A 15,992-nucleotide genomic window follows, 5' to 3' on the forward strand; every position below is an offset into this window, starting at 1 on the left:
AAGAAAGGGTAGAAATCTGTAGCAATGAGTCCAACAGAGCATAATGCTTTACACAGGAATGTTCCTTTAAGTTCAATTCATAAAAGACATAGACTCTACCACCAATTATGAGATCAGCAGCTTTATATGGGGCTCTCCATTTATTTATTTATTTAATTTATTTGTTTGTCAACATGTACAAGGCAACAGGTATTAATATAGACATGGACATTTTTGCATGAGATTAGTACAAATAGATTGAGATTTGAGATTGAGATTTATTAGATTTATATGCCGTCTTCTCCCAAGGACTCAGGAGAGCGTACAACAATTAAAAGAAACACATAATATAAAAGTTAAAAAAATTAAATGGAATATCCCAAACCTAATTAAAATCGACAATACATTTTTTTTAAAAAAATCGATCTTAAATTAACAGTGATCAATACTTTACTTTTTTTTGTTCAGGCCAGGCTGGTTTGCTGGAAAAGCCAACTTTTTAGGGCGCGTCGGAAGGACCGGAGGTTGGGGATTATACGAAGCTCTGGGGGCAGCTCATTCCAGAGGGAAGGCACTCTCACAGAGAAGGCTCTCCCCCTGGGGGTCACTAGCTGACACTGTCTGGCCGACGGCACCCTGAGGTGGGATCGCACTCTGTGGGATCGCACTGGACGATGGGAGGCTACCGGTGGCAGTAGGTGGTCTCGCAGGTACCCTGGGCCTAAGCCATGGAGCACTTTAAAGGTCATAATTAGTACCTTGAACCGCACCCAGAAGGCAACCGGCAACCAGTGCAGGCCGCCTATAAGGGGTGTAACATGGGGACACCTAGATAACCCACGCAGCCGCATTCTGGACCAGCTGAAGCTTCCGGGTGCTCTTCAAGGGCAGCCCCATGTAGAGAACATTACAATAGTCCAAGCAAGAAAGGATGAGGGCATGAGTGACTGTGCACAGAGCATCCTGATCCAGGAAGGGGCGCAACTGACGTACAGGCGAACCTGGTAAAAGGCCCCCCTGGTCACGGCCGTGAGGTGTTCTTCTAAACTAAGCTACGTATCCAGGAGGACTCCCAGATTGTGGGCCCTTTCTGAGGGGGCTAAAATTTCTCCCCCTATCATCAAAGATGGAACAAGATGCATAAATCGGGATAACGGAAACCACAGGCACTCCGTCTTGGAGGGATTGAGCTTGAGCCTGTTCCTCCCCATCCAGTTCCGTACAGCCTCCAGGCATTGGAACATCACGTCGAGGGCATCGTTTGGGTGGTCTATGGTAGAGATGAAAAGTTGGGTATCATCAGCATATTGATGATACCATACCCATAAACCACAGATGATCTCACCCAGTGGTTTCATATATATGTTGAACAGGAGGGGTGAGAGAACTGATCCCTGGAGCACCTCACAGTGATGCGCCTCGGAGTCGATCCTTGCTTTCTAGTCAACACAAACTGCGACCGATCAGACAGGTAGGAGGAGAACCACTGTAAAACGGTGCCCCCCACTCCCAACCCCCTGAGTCGTCACAGTAGGATACCATGGTTGATGGTATCGAAAGGCGCTGAGAGGTCTAATAGGACCAGTACAGAGAGTGTAAGCCTGTCCTGATCTGAGTGATTTTATCCTGCAGATACTGAACAAATTCTTCAGCCCTACCCTGCAAGGGGTCTTTCCCAGCACCTTGGTTAAGTAAGGAGCGGGTCACCCTAAATAGGGCGGCTGGGCAGTTCTCTGCAGATGAGATAAGAGCGGAAAAATGTTGCCGTTTTGCCGCTTTTATCGCCACGAAGTAGGATTTAATATGAATTCTTACTAGTGTTCGATCAGATTCAGACCGGCTGGCCCTCCAACCACTCTCTAGGTGTCTTTTCGGGCATTTCATCTCCCAGAGCTCCTTGGTAAACCAGGGGGCTACCCGGGATTGACACCAGGTCAGAGGCCGCAAAGGCACAACATGATCCAAAGCCCCAGTGGCCGCCCTATCCCAGGCTTCCACCAGGGCTTCGGTCGAGTTGTGAAAATGGGATTCAGGAAAAGTCCCAAGCTCCATCAGGAACCTTTCAGGGTCCATCAGGTGCCTGAGGCGGAACCATCTAGTCGGTTCCACCTTCCTGCTGTGAGGGGTAGCAGTATGGAAGTCAAGCCTGATGAGGAAATGATCTGACCATGACAAGGATTGGATAGAAATATCCCCTAAATCTAGATCACTCATCCACTGCCCAGAGACAAAAATCAGGTCAAGCGTGCATCCCCCATTATGGGTAGGGTCTTGAATTAACTGAGTTAGGTCCAGAGCCGTCATGGAAGCCATGAACTCCCGAGCTGACTCAGATGTCTTGCCAATGGAAGGCAGATTGAAATCCCCCAGGATCATAAGCCTGGGGAAATCAACAGCCAATCCAGACAATTCAGCAGCTCTGGCAGGGCCAATGAAACATAGCAGGGAGACAGGTACATAACAAAAAGGCCCACCTGAACTCCAAGGCTCCATTTCACAAAAAGGAACTCACACCCACCTATCTGAGGCACAGTGACCTCCTGAGGTCTGACACTTTCCCTAATAATCACCGACACACACACACCCCGCCCCTGCCCTGGGCTCTCGGCTGGTGAAATGCCCGGAAGCCTGGTGGACATAATTCACTAAGGGGAACACCCCCCTCATGGCACAACCAGGTCTCCGTAATGCACGCCAGGTCCGCTCTGCCCAAATAGATGGGTATAAATAAGTGTAACATGACCATGAACACATAAAATGAGTACTATCAATGGGGACAGTGTGACAGGTATGGTAGGCACACAGGTGCGCTTATGCATGCCCCCTTAGGGACCTTTTAGGAAACATGTGAGGTCCACGGTGGACAGATTATGGTTAAAGATATGGGAGTTTGAGGAACTAACACAGTCATGTAGAGCATTCCAGGCATTGACCACTCTATAGCGGAAGTCGTATTTTTTGCAATCGAGTTTGGAACGGTTTACTTTGAGTTTGTATCTATTGTTTGCCCGTGTATTATGGCAGTTGAAATTGAAATAGTCATTTACATTATATCAGATAATTTTGTGTACTATGCTTAGGTCAGAACATAGGCAGAGTAGTTCGAGGTTGTCCAAGCCAAAAATTTCAAGCATGGTGGCATAAGGTATGTTCTTGCGAGCAGATGAGTTAAGCACTGTTCTTGTGGAATACCTCTGGACCCTCTCTATTGTATTAAGGTCTGCTATACAATGTGGATTCCAGGGAGGGGGGCAGTATTCAAGAATTGCTCTAGCAAAGGTTTTGTATGCCCTAGTTAGCAGTATAGTGTTACCAAAGAAAAACTTCGTAAAATAAGGTTGACAACTTTTTTGGCAATGTGGTTACTGTGAGCTCTGGGGCTTAGATCTTTAGAGATGAGTACTCCTATGTCCTTGACAGAGTGTGGGTCATCCATTAGGTCATACCCATCCAGCTTGCATTTGGTGTTCTGGTTTTTGTTGCTACTGTGTAGGACAGAACATTTTTTAGCAGAGATACGGAGTTGCCTATTATTTGACCATTCAGATATGGGACTTCCCTTGAAAAATATGTAGAGGCTCCAATTGTTTCAAAATTCAATTGCCCAAATGGAAATGAGGAGGTGATAAGCCGCCTGGGAAAGCCAATAGAAATAATCAAAACTATAAAAAAGAGAAAGTTTGAATATTTTGGACATGTGATACGACATCTAGAAAAATATGTGATACTTCACTTAATCTTCCAGGAAAAGACTGAAGGCAAATGTGGACCAGGCAGAAGAAGAACATTATGGCTTTGAAATCTCAGGGACTGGTTTGGACAAAACTCAGCAGCACTTTTTCATGTGGCTGTTGATAAAAATAGGATTGCTAATATGATCCCAATGTCCAATCATGAAGGAGGAGGAGGAGCAGGAGGAGCAGGAGGAGGAGGAGGAGGAGGAGGAGGAGGAGGAGGAGGAGGAGGAGGAGGAGGAGGAGGAGGAGGAGGAGGAATTTTTAAAAATATTAAATGATATTACTTAGCAGGATGTAATAAATATAGGGCCCAAAGTAATACTATTTATGTTTAAATGAACTATTGGAAAATGATAAAGGACTATGGAAAGAGACCAATATTGTTGAAGTTGGAAGATTTGTACAGATATTTATTTGTTTTACTATTGTTTATGTGGTTTAGAAAATATTTGACCCAGTCAATGTACTGTCCATATAATATGAAGGTTAGGGGGAGGAGGAGGAGGAGAAGGAGAGGAGGAGGAGGAGGAGGAGGAGGAGGAGGAGGAGGAGGAGGAGGAGGAGGAGGAAGAAGAGGAGGAGGAGGAGGAGGAGAAGGAGGAGGAGGAGGAGGAGGAGGAGGAGGAGGAGAAGAAGAAGAAGAAGAAGAAGAAGAAGAAGAAGAAGAAGAAGAAGAAGAAGAAGAAGAAGAAGAAGAAGAAGAAGAAGATTTTGTACAGACCCAGGTGTTCAGATCTATCACCTCTCCTGCAAGAGCTGCATTGGCTGCCAATTTCCTTCTGGGCAAAGGTTGTTACCTTTAAATCCTAACATGGTCGAGTGGGGAGTCGTGGAGGGTCTTCTCTCCTAAGAAACTCCATGTGGCAGGACTCAGAAGATGGGCCTAGGGTGGCTCCCACTCTTTGGAATATCATCCCCATGGAGGTTAGATTGGCACCCACTTTGATTGTCTTCAGCAAGGCCCTTTTGCCAACATGCTTTTGGAGCCCAGAGTGGGATGGAGCCCAGAGTGGGATGGAGCCCTTCAAATGGCTTATCTAAAGGATTGTTATCCCCAGGAGTGTGTGGGGAGGAAAGTTTATTATTTCTATTGTTTGTATTTTGGATTTTTTTCAGCAGCCCAGAAACCCTGACAGTGAACGGGTGCCAAATAAATTCTCACAAATGAACAAACAAAGAAACAAGCAGAATATAATAGAATAACAGAGTTGGAAGGATCATGGAGGTCTTCTAGTCCAACCTCCTGCCTAGGCAGGAAACCCTACAACCATTTTGTTTTTCTTGCCTAAGTGTAGAACCTTACTTTTTTCACCATTGAATTTCATTTTATTAGATAGTGCCCAATGTTCAAGTCTTTCAAGATCAACTTGTATCTTGAGCCTCTCTTCTGGATTGTTGGCTATTTGTGCCAGCTTGGTGTCATCTGCAAATTTGATGAGTTCCCCATCTATCCTCTCATCCAAATCATTGATGAAGATGTTGAAGAGTACTGGGCCTAAAACAGAGCCTTGGGGTACTCAACTGCATACCTCCCTCCATGTAGATTCAGTTCCATTGAGGACTACAAGTTGAATGTGGTTGGTCAGCCAGTTACGAATCCATCGTTAGTGATGCTGTGTAACTCACAATTTTCTACTTTATCTAGTAGTAGGTGATTGTCTCCTTTATCAAATGCCTTACTGAAGTCCAAGTAAATGATATCAACTGTATTCTTATGGTCCACTAATTTTGTCACTATGTCAAGTAGATTATTAAACCTAAAGTAGATTATTAAATTATTAGTCAATAACTAATGCAACTTTTGAAATATCAGTATCAATATTTTTATTGTTTCATTCATCAACATTCTTTGACTGAAAATGTGGATAAAACCTCCAAACAAATTATTGACTTATTTGTCAGACCTTGATATGTAAAAAAATATTTCCTCTTCTCTGCTAAACAATTCTGTTCATTTTATATGGAAAATGGGAACCTTGCTCCATTATAAGGAATGAACATGAATTTCAACACTTGAGGCTGTTTTTAATTGCCAATGTCCCTTATATTACTTTCATTAGAATTTCATCATTGGGAAAAAAAACCTTCAATTGAACTCCTTATTCTCTCAGCAAAAACAAAATAATTATCTCCTACAGGAATCGCCATATTTTTTTTAGCTAAGCCAAAACCTCAAGGTCTGTACATAAAGGTATTAAAATTCAGCAACACTTAAGGTATCTATTTGGTTATAAAGTAACTCTTGAACTCCAGGGAGTTTGGCACAAAGGGATAATAATGGCTCCATCAGATTCATTCTTACAAGTTTCCTCCCTCCTTTTCACCCCCAGAATATCTGTTCAATCCTAGTTATAGTCAGTATACAAATTTGCTACACACATGGAACTTCAGATAGAAAATGATGGGATTTCTGATTAGGTGCATTGTCAGATATAAACCTTTGCTTAATCATTGAATGAACCACTAAAATACAAACTTCCTTATGGACAGGAGAAACAATTTTTTTCCCTATGACAAATGCCTGAAGATGTTGTTCCTTCTGATTCTCTTGGTGCAGAAAGCAGTTACTCTGAGCTGCCCTGCGAGCAATATTTTCCCTGTTCCCCATGAATGGTACCAGCCTGGTGACCTCATCATAGGTGGGATGGTGTCTCAGATAATTCACAATCTTGTTGAACGTGAATTTACAAAATATCCTTCTCAAAAACGTTGTGATTTACCACTGTAAGGATTGTTTTATATTGTTTTAGCTATTTCCTGGTATGATTTGCTTATTGGTAACCTATGTCTATCACTGTTGTAGCTTATGATTCTTGATGAATGCATTTTTTTTCTTTTATGAGCACTTCTTTTAGAACCAGAGACAAATTAATTTTGTGTCCAGTCACACTTGGCCAATAAAGAATTCTACTGTATTCTATTCTGTTATGTTGTGTTGTGTTGTGTTCTATTCTATTTTTTTCCCATTCATTTTCTAAACTGAGATAGATATGCCACAATTTTTTTTTTACTAATAGTTCTTTGAGAATAAATGCAAGTTTTTTATATAAATTTGCTCTTCCTTCCTTGTTTTTCAAACATATTTGATTGTGGGAAAACAAATCATTTTCTTCTCATTGTATTAAATTGTTATTCACAAACTGCATGAAGTTAAGGTGCAAAAAGTCTTTTGGAGAACATTTTGGAGAACATTTAGTGAGTATAATTATCCAGTCTGTGCAGTCACTCCTTGCATTGCTTACATATATTAAAAGAGTGATACTTGCTGGCTGTATTCCATTTTGTAGAATACATAATAGAAATACATGTTTGAAACAACAATCACAACTTTGTTCTCTACATATTTGTTGCAAATAATGGAAATGCTGTAGTTGAAAACTATAGAAATTATTGAGTGTTTTACAAAGACTCTCATCTTCTCACTTACACCAAAGACAGAAATGGTTGTTACTCATATATCAATGCTTTCACCATAATAGAATTGTCAACTTATATTGTTCAATGGGGGTGTTTAAACTATTTGCAGTGTCATAACCAAATTCTACCAGCACGTCCTCACCTTGGCCTTTGCTGTGAAGGAGATCAATGAGGACTCCCAGATCTTACCTAACATCACTCTCGGGTTCCACATCTATGACAGTTACAACAACCCAACGATGACCTATCGTACCACTCTGGACCTGATTTTCAAATCCCAGGAATTTGTCCCAAACTACAAATGTGACAGCCAGAAAAATCTCATAGCCATAATTGGGGGATTAGGTCCTGATACATCATCCTTTATGGCAGAAACTGTACATGTCTACAAAGTTCCACAGGTAGTTTGGGGTGGAGTGAGAGAGAAAAGAAGTTTGTAATTAATAGTATATACTAGTTGCTTGCCATTCTTTTCTGTAGGAATTCAATTAAATACACTTTTATCACCACTTGTCTGTTTTTCCCACAACTCAATAGACTGGCTCAAGCCAATCCAATTAAATCAAAATCTTTTATTACAATCATACTTATATTTTGACTGTAAACCAGCAATAGGTCACAACTCTTGCTACAATTTGCTTGGTGTAGGATGAAAGTGATTTAGTGTTTTTCTTAGCCATTTTTGAAGGATTGGTGCTGTAGGATTAGTATTTTGCCATGCCATTCTGCAGGACTTCAGAATTTGGCTCTCTTTTTTTTCCATCCCTTCTGCAGTTCCCACAACTCAAGATGTTGGCTCAAAAAAATCAGTCAAGAAAATCTAAACCCTTTATTAATTTAAATTTAAATCACAAATTACAGTACAAAATTAATCTTACTAGAGAAGGCAACCTGACGATTTGCATTGACCACTATCTGTGGTGAGATATGGAGCTGTGTGAAGAGGATAGAGAAGGCTGGCTATCACATAGGAGATAGAATTATTGAGTTGGAAGAGTCATTAGAGGTCCTCTATTCCAACCCCCTCTCCGAGCAACAGACCCTATACCATTTCAGGAAAATTACTGTCCAGTCTCTTTTTGAAAGCCTCCAGTGATGGAGCACCCACAACATCTGAAGACAAGTTGTTCTATTGGTTAATTGTTCTCACCGTTAGGAAATTTCTTTCTTGTTCTAGGTTAATTTTTTCCTTGGTTAGTTTCCATCCATGGTTTCTCATGTTGCATTTTGGCGCTTTGGAAAATAGTGTGAGCCCCCCCACGACTTTGTAGGAGTATCCCAAATATTGGAATGCTGCTATCATGTCTTGTGGTTTTAGGGAGGATTTCCTTTCAGCCACTTCCTGAAATCAAAGCTATCAGCATTTTCACTGCTGTCCTCAACTCAGCTCCAGATTCCACCAAGCTACCTGAAAACAGGTGACAACTCCACTTGCTGTGTCTTGGTTGGGTCTGAAAATAAGAATTGAATTTAAAACTCAACTGATTTGGCTGGAAATTGTTGGAGTATTGGGGCTACCTGGTACTTTTGAAGATCTCTATAATAATTGTAGTAAATGAAGAGATGATTAACTCTACTCCTCCAAAAACTGACGGGCATAGTCTTCCACGTATAATTATTTTATTTTATCTGCTACAAATAAGGGAGCTCAAAAACTCAGATGGTTAGCAAGTTTCCAGATGTTCTAAGGGGATGAACATACTGGAACGCTGCATTAGGAAACTGAGTGTGATTGTAATCTAGTTATATTTCAGATGAGAAAATATTGTGTCAAGAAATTATAGTTGCTTCTCTTTTCCAGCAAACGTCATACTTTACATAGAATTGGACAAATATTCAATGTAGAGAAAGCTTCATTAAATGTCTAACTGGCAGTCAGATACTGAACAAGTTTCCAGATGTTCTAAGGGGATGAACATACTGGACCTCTATATTAGGAAAGTGAGTGTGATTGTAATCTCGTTATATTTCAGATGAGAAAATATATCATCAAGGAATTTTGCTTGCTTCTGTTTTCCAGCAAATATCTACATAGAATTGGACAAATGTTCAATGTAGGGAGAGCTTCATTGAGTTTCTATCCCGCAGTCTTCATCATATTTCTCCCATGATTTTCATGAATAATGAATTTCTCTTTTCCGTTCGTTTAGTTGATTTATGGTTCCTTTGCCCAAGAAGACTTTCAAATTACTGAGTTATTTCCACTTTATTGCATGGTCCCCAAAGAGGAGCATCAGTACACTGGACTTATACAACTTCTTCTCCATTTTGGATGGACATGGATTGGACTCTTTGCTTTCGAAAATAAGGAAGAGCGGTTTTTGCAGAAACTGCAGCCGCTGCTTTCACAGAATGGGGTCTGTTTAGCTTTCACGCAAAAAATTCCACAATATCTCGACTTGGATGACATGCCAGAATTGTTCAATTCAATCTCAGTTATTTCTAATAAACTGATGGATCAAAAAGCTAATGTTTTTCTTGTCCACGGAGAGTCAACCACAATACTGTGGCTCAGAATGATCATGTTTCTATGGGATCCTGAAAATAAAGAGAGTGCGTTATTGAGGAAGGTTTGGATCCTGATGAATCCGATTGATTTCATCCTGTTGGGATTCCAAAGGAGATGGGATCTCCTGATGTTCCACGGGGCTCTTTCCTTTACTGTGCATTCCAGAGAAGTTCGAGGCTTCAAAGAATTTATTCAAGTCATCAAACCTTCAACCCACAAAGATGGATTTCTTCAAGAGGTTTGGGGGCAATTGTTCAATTGTTCATTTCCAAAGGCAGAATTAGAATGGTCCTCACTTATGATTACTGAAACCTGTACTGGAGAAGAGAAGTTGGAGAATCTACCTGGTCCTCTGTTTGAGTTGCAGATGACTGGCCAAAGCTACAGCATCTACAATGCTGTTTATGCAGTGGCACATTCTTTGCATGAGGCCATGAGCTCAAAATCCCAACCAAGGGTGGTTCAAAGGGTTGAATTTCCAAATCTGCATCCTTGGCAGGTAATTTTTTTATGTTACATCTCTCTTGTATTTCAGCCATCATAGCTTATATATCTTGTCCTATGACCACAGATATAGTGGCTCAGTGGCTAAGACTCTGAACTTGTCGATCAGAAAGGTCAGCAATTCGGTGGTTTGAATCCTGAGCGCCGCGTTAATGGAGGGAGTTCCCATGACTTGTCCCAGATTCTGCCAACCTAACACTTCAAAAGAATGTAAAAATGCAAGTAGAAAAATAGGAACCGCCTTTGGGGGGAAGGTAACACTGTTCCGTGCACCTTCGGCATTGAGTCATGACCATGGAGACAGCGCTGGCTCTTCGGGTTTGAAATGGAGATGAGCATCCCCCTGTAGTGTCGGGAATGACTAGCACATATGTGCAAGAAGAACCTTTATCTTTATGGCTACAACTCAATAGAGAGACTGAGGCAACAAAGCTATTAGGTTTATAAAGTAAGAGTACAAACTTAAACTGTGCCTTTACTAATTTCAGTATAGCCAAGGGAATGTACTGTATGCATCAATTTTTGTTTTATAAATAATTTTTCACTTCCACATAGAATTGGCCTGTCTTGTGGATTTATCCATCTGGATTCCAAGAAGAATTCAATTGCACTGTGTCTGAAGGCACTTTTTCTTCTTTTTGTGCCCCCCCTCCCAATATTCTGAAATGTAGGACACTTCACTTTTCTTATTAGCTTGTGGTGGCACAGTGGTTAGAGAAAGTACTGCAGGCTACTTGTACTGAATGCCGGTTGCCAGCAGTTTGGCAGTTCAATGCCCACTGGCTCAAGGTTGACTCAGCCTTCCATCCTTCTGAGTTCAAAAAAATGAGGAGCCAGGTTGTTGGGCACAAATGCTGACTCTTCAAACTGCTTAGAGAGAGTTGCAAAGCACTGTGAAGCGGTATGTGAGTCTAAGTGCTATTGCTATCCAAAATTATCCTCAGCCGGTTCTCTAATGAACTTGCCCATGGCTCATGAATATTTCAGAGTTGGGATGCAGATATATATTCATCCTTCTCTCACTTTCCATGTTCCTCTCTCTCATTCTCTCATTCTCCCTCTTCCTCTCTCCATCCATTTCTCTCTCACTTTCTCTCAATCTCTCTCTCCTTCCTTCTTTCTCTCCATCCATCTTTCTCTCTTTCTCTCCATCCTTCTCTCTCAATCATTCTCTCTCTCCATCCATCTCTCTCTCTCTCCATCCTTCTCTCTGTCTCTCTCCATCTTTCTCTCTCTCATTCTCCCTCTCCCTTTATCCATCCATCTCTCTTTCTTTCCATCCTTCTCTCTCTCTACATCCATCTCACTCTCTACATCCATCTCACTCTCTCCATCCTTTTCTCTCCCATTCTCTCCCTTGATCCTTCTCTCTCTCTCTCTCCATCCTACTCTCTTTCCATCTTCCTCTCTCTCTCTCATTCTTCTCATTCTCTGTCTTCCTCTCTCCATCCATCTCTATCTCTTTCTCTCAATCTCTCTATCTCCTTTCTTCTCTCTCCACCCATCATTCTCTCAATTTCCCATTCCCTCTCTCCCTCTCTCCACCACTCTCTCTTTTTCTCCATCCTTCTCTCTCAATCCTTCTCTCTCTCTCCATCTTTTTCTCTCTCACTCTCTCCATCCTTTTCTCTCTCCATCTCTTTCTTTCTCTATCTCCGTCCTTCTATCTCTCAATATCTCTCTCTCCATTCTTCTCTCTCTCCATCCTTTTCTCTTTCATTCTCTCCCTCCATCCTTCTCTCTTTTTCCTCTCAATATCTATATCCTTCTTTCTCTTTCCATCCCTCTCTCTCCCCCACCCCCACTCTCTCTGTCAACTCTCTGTGTTGACATTCCATGCAGAGTGGCAGTGAGCCAGATCTCAGATTACAGTAGCTGGGTTGAAATGAATAAAGCTATTAGATAACATGATTTATGACAGGCTAAAGGGAGGACAGTAACACGGGCAAAGTTCAAAAGCAGATAAAGAAAGCAAAAAAAGATGGCTGTGAATAAGAAATGCCTAATGAAGAATTCCTAATGAAGCTGTTAATAAATCCCTGTTTTTTGTATTACAATATTGGGTCGCTTATTATGAAGCAGGCATTGTTAGGGTACTTTACGCTCTCTCTGTCTCAACAATTGAGTGTAAGATGATAAAATCTGGCTAAAGGAAATCTGTGAGGTCTCACGATGTGAAGAATCTTTGAACTAATGAAAAACAAACAATGTATGATGAGTTTAGATATGGTCCACATTTGATTGTCTAGTTGTTTAAAAAGTGAATATAAATCATATCTGAATCAAATTGCATAATATCAATACCTTGCTTTGGTTTTAATTTGTTAACTGCTATTGTTTTGGAGTCCCCACCCAAGAAATAACATTACATTAATATTAAAACAGACCTGTGTCTTACTCTGAAATATAAATTATTTATATTTTAATTGAACTTATTTGATATTTGTTAAAGCAACGGGAAGAATGAGTAAGCGAAAGTTAAATATGTTGGCCACTTTATTATTATTATCCTTCCAATTCGCTCATTTTCTCTATCTCTGTCTCTCTGCCTCTGTCTATCTCTCTGTCTCTCTCTCTCTTTCATTCTCTTTCAAGTAGCTCCATTCACTTCTTCAAGGCATTTCTTTTAACAATTCAGTTGGGGAGAGAGTATTCCTGAATGAGAAAGGGGAAGCAACAGGTGGATTCGACATCACCAACTTGATCACTTTTCCAAACAGATCCTTTCAGAGAGTTAGAGTTGGAAAGATGGATCCTCAAATTTCCAATGCCAAGGAATTAATCATTGATGAAGAGGTGATTGTCTGGCATCCAGCTTTCAAACAGGTATGGAATTTATTTAATCAACTCTTCACTGATCCATTTTGATCCAATATTGAACATAATCGCTTTAGAAATCTAATTTTCTCTCTCATTTTGAAATGGCATATTCTGTGCAAATATTGTCAATGATGAAGCTTTCATCAAATTGACAAAGTGACATTATAATTTAAAAAATAGGTATTCACATTTCAGTTACATTTCCATTTGAAATCACAGGAGTTGTAATCACATATATTTCTTTATTCTCTCTGCCATTCTCCAAACACGCGATTTGCACATCCTTTATAATGTCAACATTTTATTGGCTACTACACATATGCCTTGGCTCAATGGTTAAATACCCTGAGCTTGTCAGCTGGAAAGCTGACAGCCCAGGTTTGACATCTGCATGTTATGAAATAGGATGAGCTCCTTTTCTTGCCTCAGCTCCTTCTCACCTAGGAATTCAAAAGCATGCAAATGTGTGTCCCCCCTTTGGTGGGAAGGTAACAGTGTTCCTTGTGCATATAGCCATGTTGGCCACATGACCATTGAAAATAACTTCGGACAGTGCTGGCTCCCTCAGCCAAGGAAACAGAGATGAGCATTGTGCCTTCGAGTCAGATATGACTGGACAGGGAAACCTGTACTTTGTACATACATCAGGACTAACCCTTTAGGAATTTATGTTTATCACCAGGTTATTCCAATTTCTCTGTGTAATGATCCCTGCTGCCCTGGATACTGCAAGAAAAGCTTGGAAGGAAAGCAATTCTGTTGCTACGACTGTGTTCCTTGCCCAGAAGGAAAGATTTCAAATCAAACGGGTAGGTTAGACATTCCAGTTGTCATTAGATACTCCTAGGGAAACTGTAATACACTACTTTAATGTAGCAAATAGTTTTGTGAGTTCTTCAAGGTGAATATTCACTTCTATACTTGTGAATCGCAATCTGTCATTCTCAATTCCAAGTTTGCCCAATAAGACCTGAGCTCTTACATCCAACCTCACAGATTACTTCTCTTTGTTTTGGAAAAATGGGAAAAGTCAAAATGGTCTAAATTTTACTAATTTTGAAGTGCTAGACAGGACTGCATTTCATAGAATAATTGCCCTTCCCATTGTACTACTTTTATGCTGGTCCCAGCTGATACAATGATGGAAAAACTGCATTTTCATAGAAACATGATCCAACTGGAAGTCAATTAAAAAAAATGTGAGCCGGATAATGGTTAGCACCCATAAAGAATATCATTTTCAAAAATATGGAATGTATAAAAATTTTCCTTGACTTTCCTTTCAGATATGGATGACTGTTTTCAATGTTCAGAAGATCATTACCCAAATAAAGAAAAGAATGGATGTATCCTGAAACTGCTGGTCTTTCTAACTTTTGAAGAAACCTTAGGGATTGGTTTAGCTTCAGCAGCTCTTGGTTTCTTCTTCTTGACCTCTTGGGTACTTGGAACCTTTATTAAGTACAAGGATACTCCCATTGTCAAAGCCAACAACAGGTCCCTCACCTACACCCTCCTTGTCTCTCTTCTGCTCTGTTTTCTCTCCTCTTTGCTTTTCCTCAGCCAGCCTGGCAAAGTGACCTGCCTTCTCCAACAATCAATGTTTGGCATCACCTTCTCAGTGGCCATTTCTTGTGTCCTGGTCAAAACCATCACTGTGGTTGTAGCCTTCATGGCCACTAACCCAGGATCTCAGATGAGAAAATGGGTGGGGAATAGATTGGCTTTTTGTACTGTCCTTTCCTGTTCTCTATTCCAAGTATGTCTTTGCATTCTTTGGTGGTCAACATCACCTCCATTCCCTGAGTTGGACAAGCACTCACAGCCCCAAGAAATGATTTTACAGTGCAATGAGGGGTCAGCTTTCTTCTTCTATTGTGTCTTGGGCTACATGGGTATCTTGGCCATCGCCAGCTTTATTGTGGCTTTCTTTGCCCATACATTACCTGACAGCTTTAACGAAGCCAAGTTCATCACCTTCAGCATGTTGGCCTTTTGCAGTGTTTGGATCGCTTTCTTTCCAACCTATCTGAGCACAAAAGGAAAATTCATGGTAGCTGTGGAGGTCTTCTCCATCTTGGCCTCCAGTGCTGCATTACTGGGATGCATATTCCTCCCAAAATGCTACATCATTGTTTTGCGGCCTGACCTCAACCACAGGGACCAACTCAAAAAGAGAAAATAGCACATCATGTAATTTTTCTGGCTTTGAGAAATTGCTCACACAAAAAAAGAGAAGGATTGTTTGCTATCTATTGGAGATATATAGAAGTCATTAATTCTGACAATGGAGAAATTATCCTAGTCACCAAGATTTATTATAGTGGCCAATTGTAAAAGAAATGCTTCTGCTGCAGTATTTGTAATCATTCTCCAATATTATTTAATTACACACCTTCTGTCTTTCAATGCCCCAAGATAGCAAGATGTTGAGAATCCAGTTGTCGTGTCAGAATATTTGAGATATTGAATTAAATCTTATCCAATGTATGCAGTTTACTTATTTATGAAGCAAATTTAAATGCTTGCCTACTTGCTCAGAGTGACTCTAGGCAGCTTATAAGCAATAAAACAATGCACGAACAAAAATAAAAAAATGATATCTCCCCCCCCTCAATGACAACACACAATCAAATAAGTCATTTGATGGGCTCCATCCCACCCACGATTCCCTAGGCCGCTGGAAAAACCAAGCCTTTAGTACTTTACATAAGAGTGTCAAAGTGGGGGACAGTCTAATTTCTGAAGGGATGAGGGTGGGAGCCACCATGAAGAAGGCCCTCCTTCTCAGTCCCACCAAATTTACCTGCTTAGGGAATGGGACTTTGCCATTTTCATGGTTTTTATATTTTCTATTTATAAATGACTTCATAAATGTAGTAAAAAGGGGATTATGTTTTATGAAGATGTATTTAACATGGTATCAGGGGGATATTCCTTTGGGATAGGTCTGGGGTCTTTGAAATGTGAATGTTTAGAGAGTTTCTAGGTCCAATTCAGTTGCCTTTTGAAAAATTACCTTTGGG

The 15,992-nt window shown here is 40.7% G+C and overlaps 1 protein-coding gene across 1 annotated transcript; it reads left to right on the forward strand.

The window, feature by feature from the left end:
• Nucleotides 1-2,736: 2,736 nt before the first annotated feature.
• LOC148046821 (vomeronasal type-2 receptor 26-like) lies at nt 2,737-15,664 on the forward strand. Its single transcript, XM_087714988.1, has 8 exons — nt 2,737-2,767; nt 3,060-3,124; nt 6,274-6,440; nt 7,243-7,534; nt 9,284-10,141; nt 12,745-12,972; nt 13,649-13,775; nt 14,253-15,664. Exons 1-8 carry the CDS (start codon nt 2,737-2,739, stop codon nt 15,149-15,151), a joined length of 2,667 nt encoding a protein of 888 aa, XP_087571114.1. The 3' UTR covers nt 15,152-15,664.
• Nucleotides 15,665-15,992: the final 328 nt, after the last annotated feature.

Source organism: Thamnophis sirtalis, unplaced genomic scaffold (assembly GCF_051295495.1).
Source record: "Thamnophis sirtalis isolate CommonGarterSnake01/CBP01778 unplaced genomic scaffold, rThaSir2_p1.2 scaffold_4, whole genome shotgun sequence".
Lineage (NCBI taxonomy): Eukaryota > Metazoa > Chordata > Lepidosauria > Squamata > Natricidae > Thamnophis > Thamnophis sirtalis.